Source organism: Gymnogyps californianus, chromosome Z, assembly GCF_018139145.2.
Source record: "Gymnogyps californianus isolate 813 chromosome Z, ASM1813914v2, whole genome shotgun sequence".
Lineage (NCBI taxonomy): Eukaryota > Metazoa > Chordata > Aves > Accipitriformes > Cathartidae > Gymnogyps > Gymnogyps californianus.
Genome location: NC_059500.1, coordinates 41,353,909 through 41,369,101, shown reverse-complemented (window position 1 = coordinate 41,369,101; position 15,193 = coordinate 41,353,909). Strand labels below are relative to the sequence as shown.

Below are 15,193 nucleotides of genomic sequence, written 5' to 3'. Positions count from 1 at the left end.
GGGCACAAACCAGCTCTGCAGGTTCACCATCAACATAGCTCTTCTTGTCTTCTCTGAGTACTGTCAAGTCAGCGAATCAGGAATTTCAAAAAGTATTTACATGTCACCGTGCCTACCTGCTTGTTCTTTAAAAAAACAGAAACTAGGAGAGGGGTTAAAAACCCACTGTGATGCAGTGAACAGAAAAAAGAAGTTCCTTCCTCAACAGATTACCTGTGTGGCCAAGACTGAAAACAAAGAGGTTTGCTTCATAGCAAAAAAGGGTAATACAAATAATACTAGTAATACTGAGACAGGCAGCAAGTAAGAGAACCACAGAGGTCAGTTTGGGGCAGGAGAGGAGTGACGACATCACAGGCATAACTAGCAAACTGCCTGGACATCAAGAAGAATATATTACCTCTTGGGCCATACCTGCCAACACCTGGTAGAGTTTTCATCTTTCTTGGAGTACCACCGAACCATATCTTGGCTAAGCAGGGCACCAAAATCACTATTAGAAATCAGTGCCCTCAAAATGACCAGAAGCTCCACCTGTGGAGGGTGGGGAGAAGAAGAAAGAAGAGGAAGGCACCTAAATCCACATCTGCATCTTCCCTTTTATCTCCTAATCAATACAAGATACAGTTAGCCAGAGCTCTTAAAAGCAAGTTAATGGAAATGCATCAAATGCAACAGAAGTTCTGCCATCCTCACAATGCCAGCTATATATGGAAAAACTGAAAAGGAAATACAACTCTCTTGCAGTTTTTGGATTACAATGATAGCTCTGATCACAAAGAAACAACAGCATAAATATTCACAGAGTAAAAAAGAACTGTAAAAAGACAGATGTTGGAGCTATGATAAAAAAGCATTCAGTTTGTGTCTATTTTTTCAGGACACAAGATATCCACTGGACTATTTATCACCTCATGACAGACAACTATGTATCATTTCCTGTAAACAAGACAGGATGTCTAAATAAATTCTAGCACAAAAAAAAAAAAAGTGAATATTCATACAGAAGCGTATGTTAGCGGTGCTAAGAGTTTTAACAGGAAATTCACCTAGGGACGAAGGGAGATTTAGTTTTCAAAAATTGTTTCCTCATGCTATATGAAAACCCCTGCAGGACACAGAAACATTTCCATTATTCCTGAACCACCCCAGTATCATTCAGGATTTCACATAACAGTGCAAATGTAAAGAAAGGGCAAAAATCTGTACTGTAAAGACTGAAAGTGCTGGATCTCAATTTAAAAGTACATAAATTCCATTAAGGCTTTGGGAAAGACAGAAAAAAATGTAGTAAGAGTTGAGAGGAGTCAGCTGAGCATACCATGAAAATAAAGATTTTTCTGATTTTAAAATCAATGAAAAGAAACTAAATTGGTAAGAATAAATTAATTAATGAGCAAGCAGGTGAAGAAACTGAAGTTTCTAAGGTATGACCTGGTTGTTATAAAACCTGATTGTTATAAATTGCAGTTAGCAAAACAAAGACATACAAACAATTAGGATACTATAAAAGCCTTACAACTATACAGACCATTACAGGTAAGTTACAGGATGTATACAAACACACAGATACACACATTACCCTGTGCAGAGAGTATGTTACCAAGAGCAACAAAATTATAACAAATGAGTCAAGATAATTCACTGAGTCAGTAAACTACAAAAGATTACAAAAAAAAAAGGGAGGGGAGGGGGGGAAACCCCACCAAAATATAGCATGAAACTTCAAAAACCAGTACTTCTGGTAATCACTGTCCAAAGACTAACTCCAGATCATCATCAAAATGATGACTGAAAAAAGCACCTTGGGGAAAAAAAAAAGTCACTGAGACAAAAGTAAGCAATGATTAGTATGAATCTATAACAATCCTTTGAACATTCTCTGTGAAATAATTACAGGAATCAGCAAACCAGGGAATGATGTTTATCAACAGATCTAGGCTTCTGCTGTGTATTCAAAACAGTGTATTGCCCCACTTCCAAAAAAGAAGTAGAAATCATAACTTAGAAGTGCCATGAATACAAGCACTGTGAAAAGGACTGAAAACTGTCTGGAGGACTGAAGAAAAGTGTAATGAAAAAGAGACGCAACTGGCGAGTTAGATGATGGCCTCAGAAGGGTATTGCAGGAGTCTGGGTTTAGGCATGGTATTGATATCTTCATCCATGATGGAGAAGGCAGTAAGCTAAGAGTTGCTGAAAGACAGGAGTAGAAATCAAAATCAATGGGTCTGCAGAGCAGAATTACAATTCATATTTCCCCTCTTGCCCCAATCCAACCCTGTGGTTCTTGCTACATTCACAAGCTGCACGAGGCTCTAACAAAGCAGGGAGATGACAAGTTATTTATACAAACGAAACTGCAACAGAGCTCACCTCTTGACACCTTAAAGCAAATGTGAAGTAAAAAATAAAGAGGGAAACAGATGAGAGTAGTAAAAATTACCTTAGCGGTTGGGATCATAGATTTATGAACTACGTGTTCTTTCACTGGAAGGTGTTTCTAAATAACAGAATAAAACAAAAAACAGGTGCAAACACTGGAAGGGCGTACTCAATACTGCCATCTTCTCTGCAATGCACCATGTAACTGCTGAAATCTCTATACAACTGGAGTCTTGCTCTCTTCCCCACACATACCAGCATCCAACTCCTGGAATTTCTTCTTCTACAGTATTTTTCCCGCCTTTACTTCAGTTAAAACTCAGGCCAACTACACAAATTACTTTGCGCGGTCTCATCATCACAACATGAATTAAGCATTCCCTTATTGTGTTTTCCCTGAAATGACACCATAAACTCTTCTGAGCAAGATACAAACCAGCCTCTGATTCTCAAGAAGCTACAGGATGAAAATTGCTACTTGCTTAGCGCAGGTAATCCGTGCACAAAAAATAACCAGAATTGTCCTGAACACGTTGTCCTGGAACTGTGTAGATTATTGTTCATTTTTCACTTAGATGTGCCACTCTTCTTGCTTTAATGCCCACAAGCCAGCAGCATCATTTGGTTTGGGGACTGATGATTCCTGCTCAAGTCTTCTCCATTCTGGTGGCTGTAAAGTACCAACTGCCAGACCGTATGAGAAAGCTAATCCGGAAATCCTGGCAATGTGAGTGGATTCTCCAGTCAAAACAGAAAAGCTTCCCTGGATCAGCACCTAGCAACTGGCAGGGGCACCGCGAGCTGCTGGAGCGATTTCATGTGAACGGCTGAGTCTGCACACTGAATCACTCACTGCACCGTCTGTAAAAGCCTCTGCTGTTTCCTTCCTTTTCCCAGGATGGAGCTAAAGAAAATTCACACAGAGCAGGAGAAAGCAGGGTCAGTGTGTTTGGTGCACTCCAGCTATTGGCACACTGAACGTCTCGAGATAAATCCTTGAAGTCACCCAAGTTCAGGCTGGCACTGCACAGCTTCAGAGTTCAACTCACACCCCAGGTAACTGTCCCATCTAACGCAAGACCAACCATCGCTCTCTGACTGCAAAGTATTTATCTTTGTTACCCAATTTTAAAGTAACAAAGTGAAAGTGAAGGATCAGACTTTTACTCTGAAAAGCCTAAAGAAATAGGATTAAACATATGTTCTGTAGCATCTCTGTGGCGTGCATAGCACTCCATAGAGCATCTCATCTGCATTTTTGCAATTACTGTTCAAAGAAATAACCACATCTCCGTTCTCACTCCACTATATGGCTTGGAGTTTGTGTCTGTAAAAACAACAAAAAAAAAGCACCACCAACTGATGTCCTGATCCTGCAGGGTACTCTTGTATTAGACTCTGTTGCTAAGAGCATTCAAAAAAAAAAAAAAAAATCAAGCATCTGTCACCCCAGAAGAGATTACAGGTTCAAATCCAAGATTACAGTCACAGATCCTAAACACAGCTATTTTATAAGCACCTACTAAAACCAGTGCTACTCCTAGTTTAACTACCACCAACTGTTTAAGATGCTCCACACAATACTTCAGATTTTCCACTTAGAAGGACAGTGTTACAAACACAGTTACCATTTCACATGTTTTAGTATCAGAACTATAAAATGTATCTGTAGTCATTCACAAAATCTTTTTTTCTTTTTTCTTTTTCTTTTTGAAAACAGAGATTGCATCTATACTAAAACTACTAAAACCCTCCAAGCATTTTGGGGTCTTGAAATCCACCACCCATGCTAGCAAACTGTTAGGGCATTGCCTGAGAAAAATCCAGTCTGTGCCAATTAGCATTCTTGCTGACCAGTTCCCAGGCATTGCCTGGCACACAGAAGGGTCCAGGAATCATTCCGAAAAGGCAGTTCACACACAGACACTCTGTTTTGGAGACAAAAATGTTTGACTAGCCTCCGTGCCTGGAAACAATACAAATACACCATTACAGCCTGAACTTTACGCATCAGTTTCCACAGAATTTCACTATTAACTTGAAATTGTTTGTGACTGCTTTTTGGTCTTTTTATATTTAATAAATTATTAAGTCCTGTTATAAATTATGCTGATACTGTTTGGGTTTGGGGGGATGAGGGAATTGTTTGTTTCTTTGTTTTCATTTTGCAATCCCATCTCTTTTTTGCTTTTACGTGAAAGTTCCGTGAAAGACCAAAAAAACTGGGCATACAGACTGACAGTATGAAAAAAGTTTTACACAGTGTTGTCAGAAATACCCAAAGTTATCTTTGCAACATATGCCCTTTTATAGTAAGTTTACATATTACAACATCAGGACAAAAAATGGCCAGGTGCAAATCTTTTTTTTTTTTTTTTTTAAAAGGACAATTCTCTTCCAAAGAGAGTTGCTATGGGGAAAATATCATTGTGAGATAATATGTTTGCAAGGAGCAAAGCATGTCTTCAATCCAGACTGTTTACTTCTTCCTGGGGTTTAAGTAAACAATGGAAAAATAACAAGTGTTTTTAGTGAAGATGTCGACTTCTTTAACATTTTTCCAATGGAAGCCTTTAAAGAGCAATCATTCTGCAGCCACTTAATACCTATGTTTCTTACTGAACTATCTTGAATGGCCAGATTTCCAATTATTGCAGGAGTTATTTCTGTTTGTGAACTCTTCCACTGAAAAAGAACTCATGGTATATAGCCCATACCTTCCCATTTCTGGCTGTGAGCAACCTTGAGAAATTTTATACATATACTTTACCTTATACAGATTGGTATGATACATTTTATCTCAAGTTTCCAGCATTACCTTCAGTCAGGGGAAACTTTTCCTCTACATGTAACAGTACTAGAGCATCAACACTCATTCTTCATCCCTGGGTCCTCCTTAATCAAGTTTCTCAGTAACTCCCATGAACAGCAACGGTGAATAGGATGATTACTATTCACACTTGGCCTACTACTGCCATAATTAACTGTGAGCTAGAGAACAGCATCTATCTTGACAGCACACTGAAATGGCAGGAGCTGATTATCAACACACCTCCATCAAAAACAACGTGTTAAACCCTGAAAAGAGGAAAACAGCAACACTTTCATGAACTGAATGCATGTAGCTAGAAAGGATAAAACAAACTGACAGTGGAGGAGTGAAGGAAGGAAAGAGTGTTTGGGGCTTTTTTTTTTTTTTAATTAGTTTTATGCCAGAAAGAAAAAGATTTAGTATTAATTTAATTACTGCTGAATTATTACAATAGTGATTTCACTATCAGAGTGAGAAAAAGGTAATCTGATAGGAACAAAAAGATTATTTGTAAGGTCTCCAAGAAAGCAAAGCTAGGGAAAAAAGAGAGGCTGTATTTAAGCAAACAAAGAACGAAGGAACAGACAAGCAGCCTCAGCTGAAGGAAGAACTATGAGGAGGTATTTTCCATATGCAGCAGGGAAAGACAGCAGAAGTCATCTGGTGACAGCTTGACTTTAACAGGAAAAGGAGAGAAAGATTATCTGGACATTATGAACCTTGCCAACAGGTTGATATTATCCACACAGGGGAGTGGAGGGGGAGTGCAAAAAGAGAGAGACAATAAGAAGTAGACAAAGAGAGCCATTTTCAGTATGTTTGATTTAATAAGCCAAAATAAAGGAAATAAGCCAAAATAAAGGAAGGACAGAGACCTGTGCTACAGAAAACAAGCATTTTATCACAGAAAGAATTACTCCGCAGTCCTCCCAACCCACCTGCTTTTTTTGAGGGAGAAGAGAAAAATCAGCTGCCACTTCTCCCATTCTTTAACCTACGTGTTTAAACCTTGAGGTTTTAATATACTGTCTGTTCCAGGGAACCAGCAACAACCATACAGGCAAAATCCAGACTCCCTATTTCACCTTCCCATAGAAACGGCACTAATCTCTTCTTTTGCTAAAGGTAATTTGAGGAGCATTGATATATGTTATTAAATCATTCCTGACCTATACAGAAAATTCAATCTAGGCAAATATAACCAAAAAGCGAAAATACAGTACTTCCTCATCAATTATTCATTTTGGCTCTAATCTTAGGCCAATTAATTCTGCCAAATGATCGCTTCTCGGCTGCCTCCTATATTAGATCTGTTTCAGTGCACTGAAGATGCCTAGACAGATGAAAGGACCTCAAGGTGCGAGAAGACTAAGCCTCATGAGATGCCAAAAGCCCTTTGAAGACAAAAGAGTATATGAAGTTCCTGCAAGCAGAAAGCACCCTGTATCTCACAGGAGCCACCTTCCACCTCACAGGATCAAATCGATGATTTGCAGTTTGGAGATTTAAGCTGTGCTGCATTGTATTATTGATTTTCCAGTTGCCTTTTATTATTACTACAGCTCCACTCCTACTGTTCAGCCAGTGTCCAAACATGCATGACAGTAAAGAATGTAAAAATTTTTATTCAAAGCTGTAAGAAAAATGAAAGGTGGGTAAAAGTGAAAAGATCATACTTACATTTTAAATCAGTAACTGTCCTTTTAGCTTGCCCCTGTTAACTAGGTAACTTTGTCTAAGGATACCTGCATTTTTCATATTTTTTTCCTCCACATTGCAGCACCAGGCCTCACCAATATATTAAAATATTTATCACCTACACTGTTTGTATTTACTGAAATACATGTTCATCTTCAACCCTGGATCGGGCAAGTCCTTAAGCACACATCTAAGTTCCCCCGCCTTTGTTTACTAGCAATCAAAACATTAATTACAATGCCAATTGCAATACAGAGGAAATACACAGTTAAAATGAAAGGCAAGATCATCATCTTTAGGAGAGAGAATTTTCAGATTTTGTTCATTAATCAGACAACATGGAGTGTGGAAAAAAACTAATTCAACATCATCAATAAGCTTTATCCAACACAAAAGCAGTTCAGCTGCAGTTTAGTATATATTGGATAAAATCCTGCATAAGCCATCTTTCTACGTATTTTCATTCAGGAATAACAAGAAAGAACAACACAGTTTGTGAATTGGTAGCAACACGTAAGTAATACACATAGATACACGCCTTTCTCCCACCAGAGATACAGAAACCAATGTTAAGCAAATATTGAGCTTCACAAACACTTATCAAAATCCATCAAGACAATGAATTTCTTAATTTGTAATGAGAACTCCCAACACCCTCGTAACTTTCTAGTAGCACTTTCTACTCCTTGTTTCCTTTTGAGCCGTGGAAGGAGCTAAGAGCACATCCATAAGTGCTATTAAAAATAAAATATGTGCTACACATTTAGTCACACACAAAATGACAACAGAGGTAGCTTTAACCCATAGGCTTAGCTTAATTAGAGAGGCTTCTCATCTGCCACTCTCGGCAAGAGTACCTGTTGTAACTGTACAATCAGAGGCTCAAGCATGAAGTTAGGAATACAAGCTCTAGTATGTAGTTTCTAAAATGTGTCAACAGAACACAGCACAGAATCCATCCTAACTTGCATCCCCTTCCTTATCTTGTCTTATTATTTTGAACCATTATAGCATCATCCCAGCACCTCAAGGCGCTTTCTGGTTACGGTTCTGACATCGCTTACAGGATAAATATAAATTCACTAAATCTCCTGCCTGCTGTCTACATAATCCCTTAACCTTTCCCTTTCCGCAGCTATGGTTCTCTGCCACCTTCTCATCTCTGGCCTCTCTGCTCTTTTCATTCTTATGCCGCCTTCCCTTTCCCACTTATTTTTCCAAATCGTCAACATTCAGTATATGTTCACAGCGAGATTCACGGTCACTACGCTTTTACCTCACAGCCTGCTTCAGAATGTTGTTTTGTTTTTTACGCTTTATTGAGGGACGGGAATTTTAAAGACAGTTTTTTGGTTAGCAGATTTCTATTAAATGTAGCATCTGCCTGCAAGACACAGACCAAGCAGAAAATACTAAGCAAGAAGGCAAGTTTCCAGTCATCGATGTGCTACAAGAAGAACTAGACAGGACAGTGTATGTCACATTTAAAAGGAGAAGAAAAAAAAACCATCAAGCTAGTAAATTATTAGCCAAACTACAGGCAGCAGTACTGGGTGTGGGGAGTGAGCGAGTGGCTGTGTGGTGCTTCGTTGCCGGCTGGGGTTAAACCACAATGCCCAACGTTGGGCACCAAAAAAGACTGTCGTGGTTTAACCCCAGCCGGCAACGAAGCACTACACAGCCGCTCGCTCACTCCCCCTGGTGGGATGGGGGAGAGAATTGGAAGGGTAAAAGTGAGAAAACTCGTCGGTTGAGATAAAGACAGTTTAAAAGGGCAGAAAAGGAAGAAAATAATAATAATGGTGGTAGTAGTAACAATAATAATAATAATTAGAGTAAACAAAACAAGCGCTGCACAATGCAATTGCTCACCACTTGCCCACCAATGCCCAGTCAGCTCCTGAGCAGCAGTCCCTGCCCAGCTTTCCCCCCAGTTTATATACTGGGCATGACATCATATGGTATGGAATATTCCTGTAGCCAGTTTGGGTCAGCTGTCCTGGCTCCCAACGTCTTGTGCCCCTCCAGCCTTCTTGCTGGCAAGGCACGAGAAGTTGAAAAGTCCCTTACTTAGTATAAACACTACTTAGCAACAACTAAAACATCAGTGTGTTATCAACATTATTCTCATACTAAATCCAAAACACAGCACTATACCAGCTACTCGGAAGAAAATTAACTCTATCCCAGCCAAAACCAGGACAAGTATTCAAAGTGCAGAGAAACTACTCCTGAATTAAGATTAAAAAGACACGAGGCCATTTTACACTGTTGGACCATCAGCAGCAGAAAGAAATGAGCCTTCTCAGATTTTGTCACCCTTATTTTTACTTATGCAAAAAAAGGTAAAAGGTCTAAGAACACACCACAAGTAAAACAAAGCTTTACTCTGCTTGTTTTCTTCCTGATTCCTAAACCAGTTCTTAAAAATTATGTCTTCTCCTTGCTCAAAAGCTGGACACACACAGAAATTCAAGTTTGTTCTTTTAGATGACAATCAAACAACCATTTAGATACATTAAAAAAAAAATCAGTAGTGTAGCCAGGTGATATTTTTGGGGGTATCTATACAGATTTTTGTTTGGGAAAGCCCATACAAAGCAAAACCTGTGTCATTATAAAGGCCCCATTACTACACAATTTTACCTGCGGGCTGAGGCACAAGAAGATCCAGTCATACAGTATTTCTACAAATAAACACACAGGCAGCAAAGTTCACTACCACTGTGTCATGGTTTAACCCCAGCCAGCAGCTAAGCACCACACAGCCACTCCACTCTATCCCAGCCAAAACCAGGACACACTGTCAATAATAACCTCCAGCTGAGAGAAAAGCCTCATTCATGCCAACCTCATATCCAGTTTTACACAGCTGCACCTGAACAGCTCAAGGAGTAAAGAAAAACTTTTATTAATTTAAAAAATAAGTAATACATTAAATGTAGCATTTTTCTAGAGTGAGCTTATAATTTTGTATTAACCTCATACAGAGAAATAAATTTAGAGTTATAATCTTTACTAGTAAACACTTACTCATATTTTTTAAAAAATTAAAGGAACAGTAGTAGTAGTCACTTCAGTTAAATGAGATATACTGAAGCCCAAGCCTTATTTAAAGCATGCCAGTGGCACTACTGAACCCAAGGTGTACTTACACATTTAATAACAAACAGTCTACCATAACAGGACCTTGACAGTTAACTTTACTCACAACTGAAATAAGCACAAGTAATCTTACAGAATAAGCCAGAGGAAAAAAAAAAATTCCTTACTATTTAAGATGTTTAGGCTATTGTTACTAAAAGGTTAATTAGATGCATGAAGTTATTGCATGAAGCCTGCAAAAACGGGAGTAAAGTGCTTGTTATGTCAATGACTTAGGAAATAAGTATCTCATTAGTACCTCCAGAAAGGAGGTCTTCCTGCTACTCCAGACACATTTCCAATAGTTTTGAAGACCTACTTCCCCCACTGCCCTCTTTCAAGCCTTGGTTCTATGCTTTATCAGGCAGGCTGCACAAGCAGGTCACCTCTGTCTCTTGCACATGGAAACAGACAGTGGCCACTGGCCCTTCAGGCTGTTTTTCATAACCTCTCCATTTTAGCTGTGCCATTACAACTTCACCCTACTGCTGCTGTAAGACTGCCCGACATACGGGTCCCAGAGAGGCTTCACAAACAAACAAAAAACATGGGAAAATAAATGTCATCACAAGAATTAGTTAGGCATCCCTTGGGCCCCAGCCCTTTCCTGTGTCTGTCACCACTTCAGCTAATTTACAGTCACAAAGTCTCTCAGATGAGGAGGACGACACACTGAATCTCGACCTTTGAGCTGCAAACCTAGCCTTGAGCGACTTGGTGACCTACATGGCAGCTCCACAGCTCGATAACTAGTTGGCTGGAGTCTGCAAATGCATGATTCATCTCTGATTCTCCCCACATCACCCCATATGCTGTCACTAGACTGTTTGCTATAAAATGTAATTTCCAAAGCAGGCTCTATTAGCCTGTTGGCTTGCTGAAACACTGCTTTGAAAGAACTTTAATACTAAAAAGAAAACTTTATTTTATTTTCCTACCTAAAGACTAGGAAATTTACACAGGAAGAAAAAAAAATGCACATATATATGCAGCACCTAAATACATCTGCTCCTGCTTACTTTTCCTAACACCACCTCCCAATGTTTTAGCTGAGTAGCACACAATTCTGATTGCACATTCTGTAGGGCCAAAGATCCACAGTGCCTCCGCAAAGATTTTAATTAGCAGACACCTCTGCATTGAAGTGGTACTGGGGCCCTCCAATATTAGTCCACGTGTGCAAGCCAACTGCTGGAAAGATATATTTGAAAAAGCAGGGCTTGGCAAAACTTAGAGTGCTAAAATGCAGCAAATCATCAGCTACATACATCACCATCCAGACTAGCTGTATATCTCCCTTCCTTTCCCCCTGAAAATGCACAGCTAGAATTTCAGTCGTCACCATTCCTTACTGCATCCCTTGTCCTTACGAGACTCTGTTGGCATTTCTCAGTGTTGTAGAATTAGGTTTTCTTATCCTCTTAATGACCAAAACACAGCTGTCCAACATGTTCCAGCTGGCACAACACTGGCATCTCTGCTGTTAACCCAGCAGCACATCATCTGGGCTATTTTGTGCCGCTGAATATGCATCGATATGCATACATACAACTAATTCGCAACTTTTTTTTTTCATTCAAAAATAAAATTGTAGCATTTTGAAAGCTCCTAGCAAGATTTGTCCACATTATGAAGTTCAAATACAGATCTGATCAAGAGGCTAAAGACAAAAAGTTGAGTGGTTTGGTATTTGTCAGTCTAGTGTCTTAATAGCTATGCACATACCAGAAGGTAAATAAATTATACAGCTAAATTATATCTCCTCTGTATATACAGTGATAGGTAAGGGATAGCTAACTATAGATAGGATTAAGCAGTTCAAAGCATGTGGCACAAGAAAGAGTGAAAGGTAAGTCAGAACTATGACGTATCATTAATTGCATGTTTCTGCTGAAGTGACCAAGAGCAAAGTAGTTCCTCATACTAGGATCTGCATTTACACATTTAGAATTTCAGTACCTAAAAATACTAGGGAAAAAAAAACAGGAGCCATTCCTACCTTTTAAATATTTTTGGTCAGTGCGCAGACTCAGGAAAACAAGTTCTAGGCAAGTTTGTAATAGAACTCAATTTTCAGGATTACCCTTAGAACTGTAATGGTTAAAACGTTTTCAACTGTGGCGTAAAACACTTTTCCCCTGCATGCATTACATGTGGAATGAGCCACAACGATGCAATAGATTCAACTGGTTCTGAGCTCATTACCTCACCTTGCACAATGTAACACCTAAAGTAATGACTGTTTTTTTCTACCCTGTGGGCATGGAAGGGCATACTCAGCACGTTTAAATCTGTTGAGCGCTATAAACCTACAGAGCTGTAATGACACCATCTCAGATTCTGACTTTAAATTCATCATTGTTTAAAGAGACTAATTTTTAAAGATGCCAAGTAAGTTATGCAAAACTTGCATTAAGCTCCATGAAAAGACTCTGAAGGCCATTCTGCTTCTTACCCATTAAAGCTATAACCACACTATTCATTAACAAGAGCACTACAACGATACAGGTACAAGATGTTTCACTAATTTCTTGTTACTTCCAGGCTACATGCTGTTTGAGCATAACTAGTACACAAGTACAGACTGGGAGAGGAATGGCTGGAGAGCAGCCCTGCAGAAAGGGACCTGGGGGTGCTGGTGGACTGCAGGCTCAATGTGAGTCAGCAGTGTGCCCTGGCAGCCAAGAGGGCAAACCACATCCTGGGGTGCATCAAACACAGCATAACCAGCCGGGCAAGAGAGGTGATTATCGCACTGTATTCAGCGTTGGTGCGGCCTCACCTTGAGTACTGTGTGCAGTTCTGGGCCCCACAATTTCAGAAGGATGGGAAGGTCCTTGAATGCCTCCAGAGGAGGGCAACAAAGCTGGTGAAAGGGCTGGAAGGCATGTCCTGTGAGGAGCGGCTAAGGACTTTGCACTTGTCTAGTTTGGAGAAAAGGAGGCTGAGGGGTGACCTCATTGCTCTCTACAGCTTCCTGAGGAGGGGAAGTGGAGAAGGAGGTGCTGATCTCTTCTCCCTGGGATCCAGTGATAGAAGTTATGGGAATGATTCAAAGCTGTGCCAGGGGAGGTTCAGACTTGACATTAGGAAGCATTTCTTTACCAAGAGGGTGCTCAAACCCTGGAACAGGCTTCCTGGAGAGGTGGTCAATGCCCCATGCCTGTCAGTGCCTTAAAAAGAGGCATTTGGACAATAGCCTTCATAATGTTCTTTAACTTTTGTTCAGCCCTGAAGTGGTCAGGCAGTTGGACTACATGACTGTTGTAGGTCCCTTCCAACTGGAACTATTCTATTCTAGTATTAAATGGCTCCATTGGAATTAATAAAAAACAGAATTTGGACCAAGCAAAAATGTAGATTGCATGTCATGGCACTTGATTTTTTCAGCCATAGCTGGTCTTCGTACAAGACCACCAACTCGATGTAAAGCTGCGGATATTTCATACCACCAGAGAGACAGAAAGACCAACTGTGAGTGACAAACAACTTCCTAAAAGGCCACTCACACCTTCCGATCTGGATGCCAAGTTCATCTCAGTGATTCCATGAATGCCACGGAAATTTCAGAGTAACTTGGTTTCTAAGACTTGCACTTTAAGAATCTGTAAGACTTCCATAACACATCAGAGTTTGGGTCTTGTTAGGACACCTAAAATACCCCTGCTTTCACAAACTACAAGCATTGCTGCTCCACCAGAAATTCACAGACTCCTTACAATTTGCCTCCCTATCTTTATTACTTGAAGGAATAAAAAGGGACTAAGTAACTAGGAAGAGGGACTACAGCAAAGTTGCTTTCTTTCCAAGTGCACAACTACTACCCCTGAAAATCCTTGTGTAAGTTATCTTTTGCCTTAAACGAAGAGGAAGAGGGAGCAGCACTTCATTTTGAACTCTGCCCACTACCTCAGTAACAGCGTTTCCTGACACCCCACGCCGCGGGCCTTCCTCCCAAGGCAGGGCTTTCCCGGCACCGAAGAGCAGGTCCTGCCTGCACACCACCTCCGCAGCAAGAAGTGCCCACCGGGGCGCTCCGTTATCGCGCCGCGGGAGGGGGAAGGCGCCGCCGGGGTCTCCCTCTTCGCCCGGGCCCCCGCTCCCCGGGGACGCCGCGTCCCAGCGGGCTCGGCTCCTCCTGCCCGCGGGGATGCCGTGCCGGGAGTGCCGGAGCACGGCGGACCCCGCGGCTCCAGCAGCGGCCGGGCGGGCTCCGTGCCGTGCTGTGCAATGCCGTGGCGCAGCGCCGGGCGGCGGCGGCGGCGACGAAGCGGCGGCTGTCCGCGCCGCAGGTGCGCGGAGCCCCGCGCAGGGGAATGGGGCGGGCGGGGAGCTCCCGCCGCGGCCGCGCCGAGCCGCCGCCCGGGCCCTGCGACCGGCTCCGCGCCGGAGAGCCGCCGCCCGAGTCCCGGCCCGGCTCCGCGCCCCCGGGCCGGGGTGCCGCTGCCGGCCGAGCCGAGCCACCCCGCCGCCGCCGCCCTTCTCCCCGCCGGCACCTGGATGTGGCAGGAGATCTCGGAGTCGTCCAGCAGCCGCACGGTGCATTTCATCTCCGCGCTCAGCGACCTGATGCTGGAGCTCCGGAACCGGATCATCCCGGCAGCCCGCCCGCCGCCGCCGCTGCCGCCGCCCCGCAGGCAGCCGCAGGGGGCCAGCCTGCAGCGGCGCCCGGCCGACCGCGGCACGGCACGGCACGGCACGGCACGGCGCGGCGCGGCACGGCGCGGCGGCGGCGCCGCCCCTCAGCCCCGCGGCGCCCCACCGCCGCCGCCGCCGCCGCCCGCCATCCGCCCGCCCGCCGCGGCTGGGGCCGCCGCTGCGTCAGGCTGCGCTCCGCTCGCCGGCCTCAGCATCCTCCTGCGCCCGCCCCCGGCGCGACACGGTCCGGCCCGCGGGGCCACCTCTCCGCCCTCACCCGCTCCCCCGCCCCACCGACCCCGGCTGGGCTCCCTGCGGGCTCCGCTCCGTCGGGCTGGGGAAAAAAGGCAGCCCCGAGAGGGAAATGGCCAGCCCGTTTGTTTGCCTTCCCCGCCACAGGCGTGCTTCGCCTGGGTTTGAGTGCACCTGAGCGACTGGTACTCGCGTGGGAGTGCCCGGTGCCCCGCAAAGGGGGGACATCCCCTCAGCTGCCGGCGGGGAGTGAAGTCCCCACGC

The 15,193-nt window shown here is 43.0% G+C and overlaps 1 protein-coding gene across 1 annotated transcript in view; it reads right to left on the bottom strand.

Moving 5' to 3' along the window:
• The window catches only part of FRMD3 (FERM domain containing 3), a 144,292-nt gene extending 129,658 nt beyond the window's left edge, over window positions 1–14,634 (bottom strand). The window contains exon 1 of the mRNA XM_050912953.1: window positions 14,536–14,634. Coding sequence (XP_050768910.1) covers window positions 14,536–14,634 — 99 coding nt within the window. The remainder of the gene's footprint in view (window positions 1–14,535) is intronic.
• Between the last annotated feature and the right edge of the window lie 559 nt (window positions 14,635–15,193).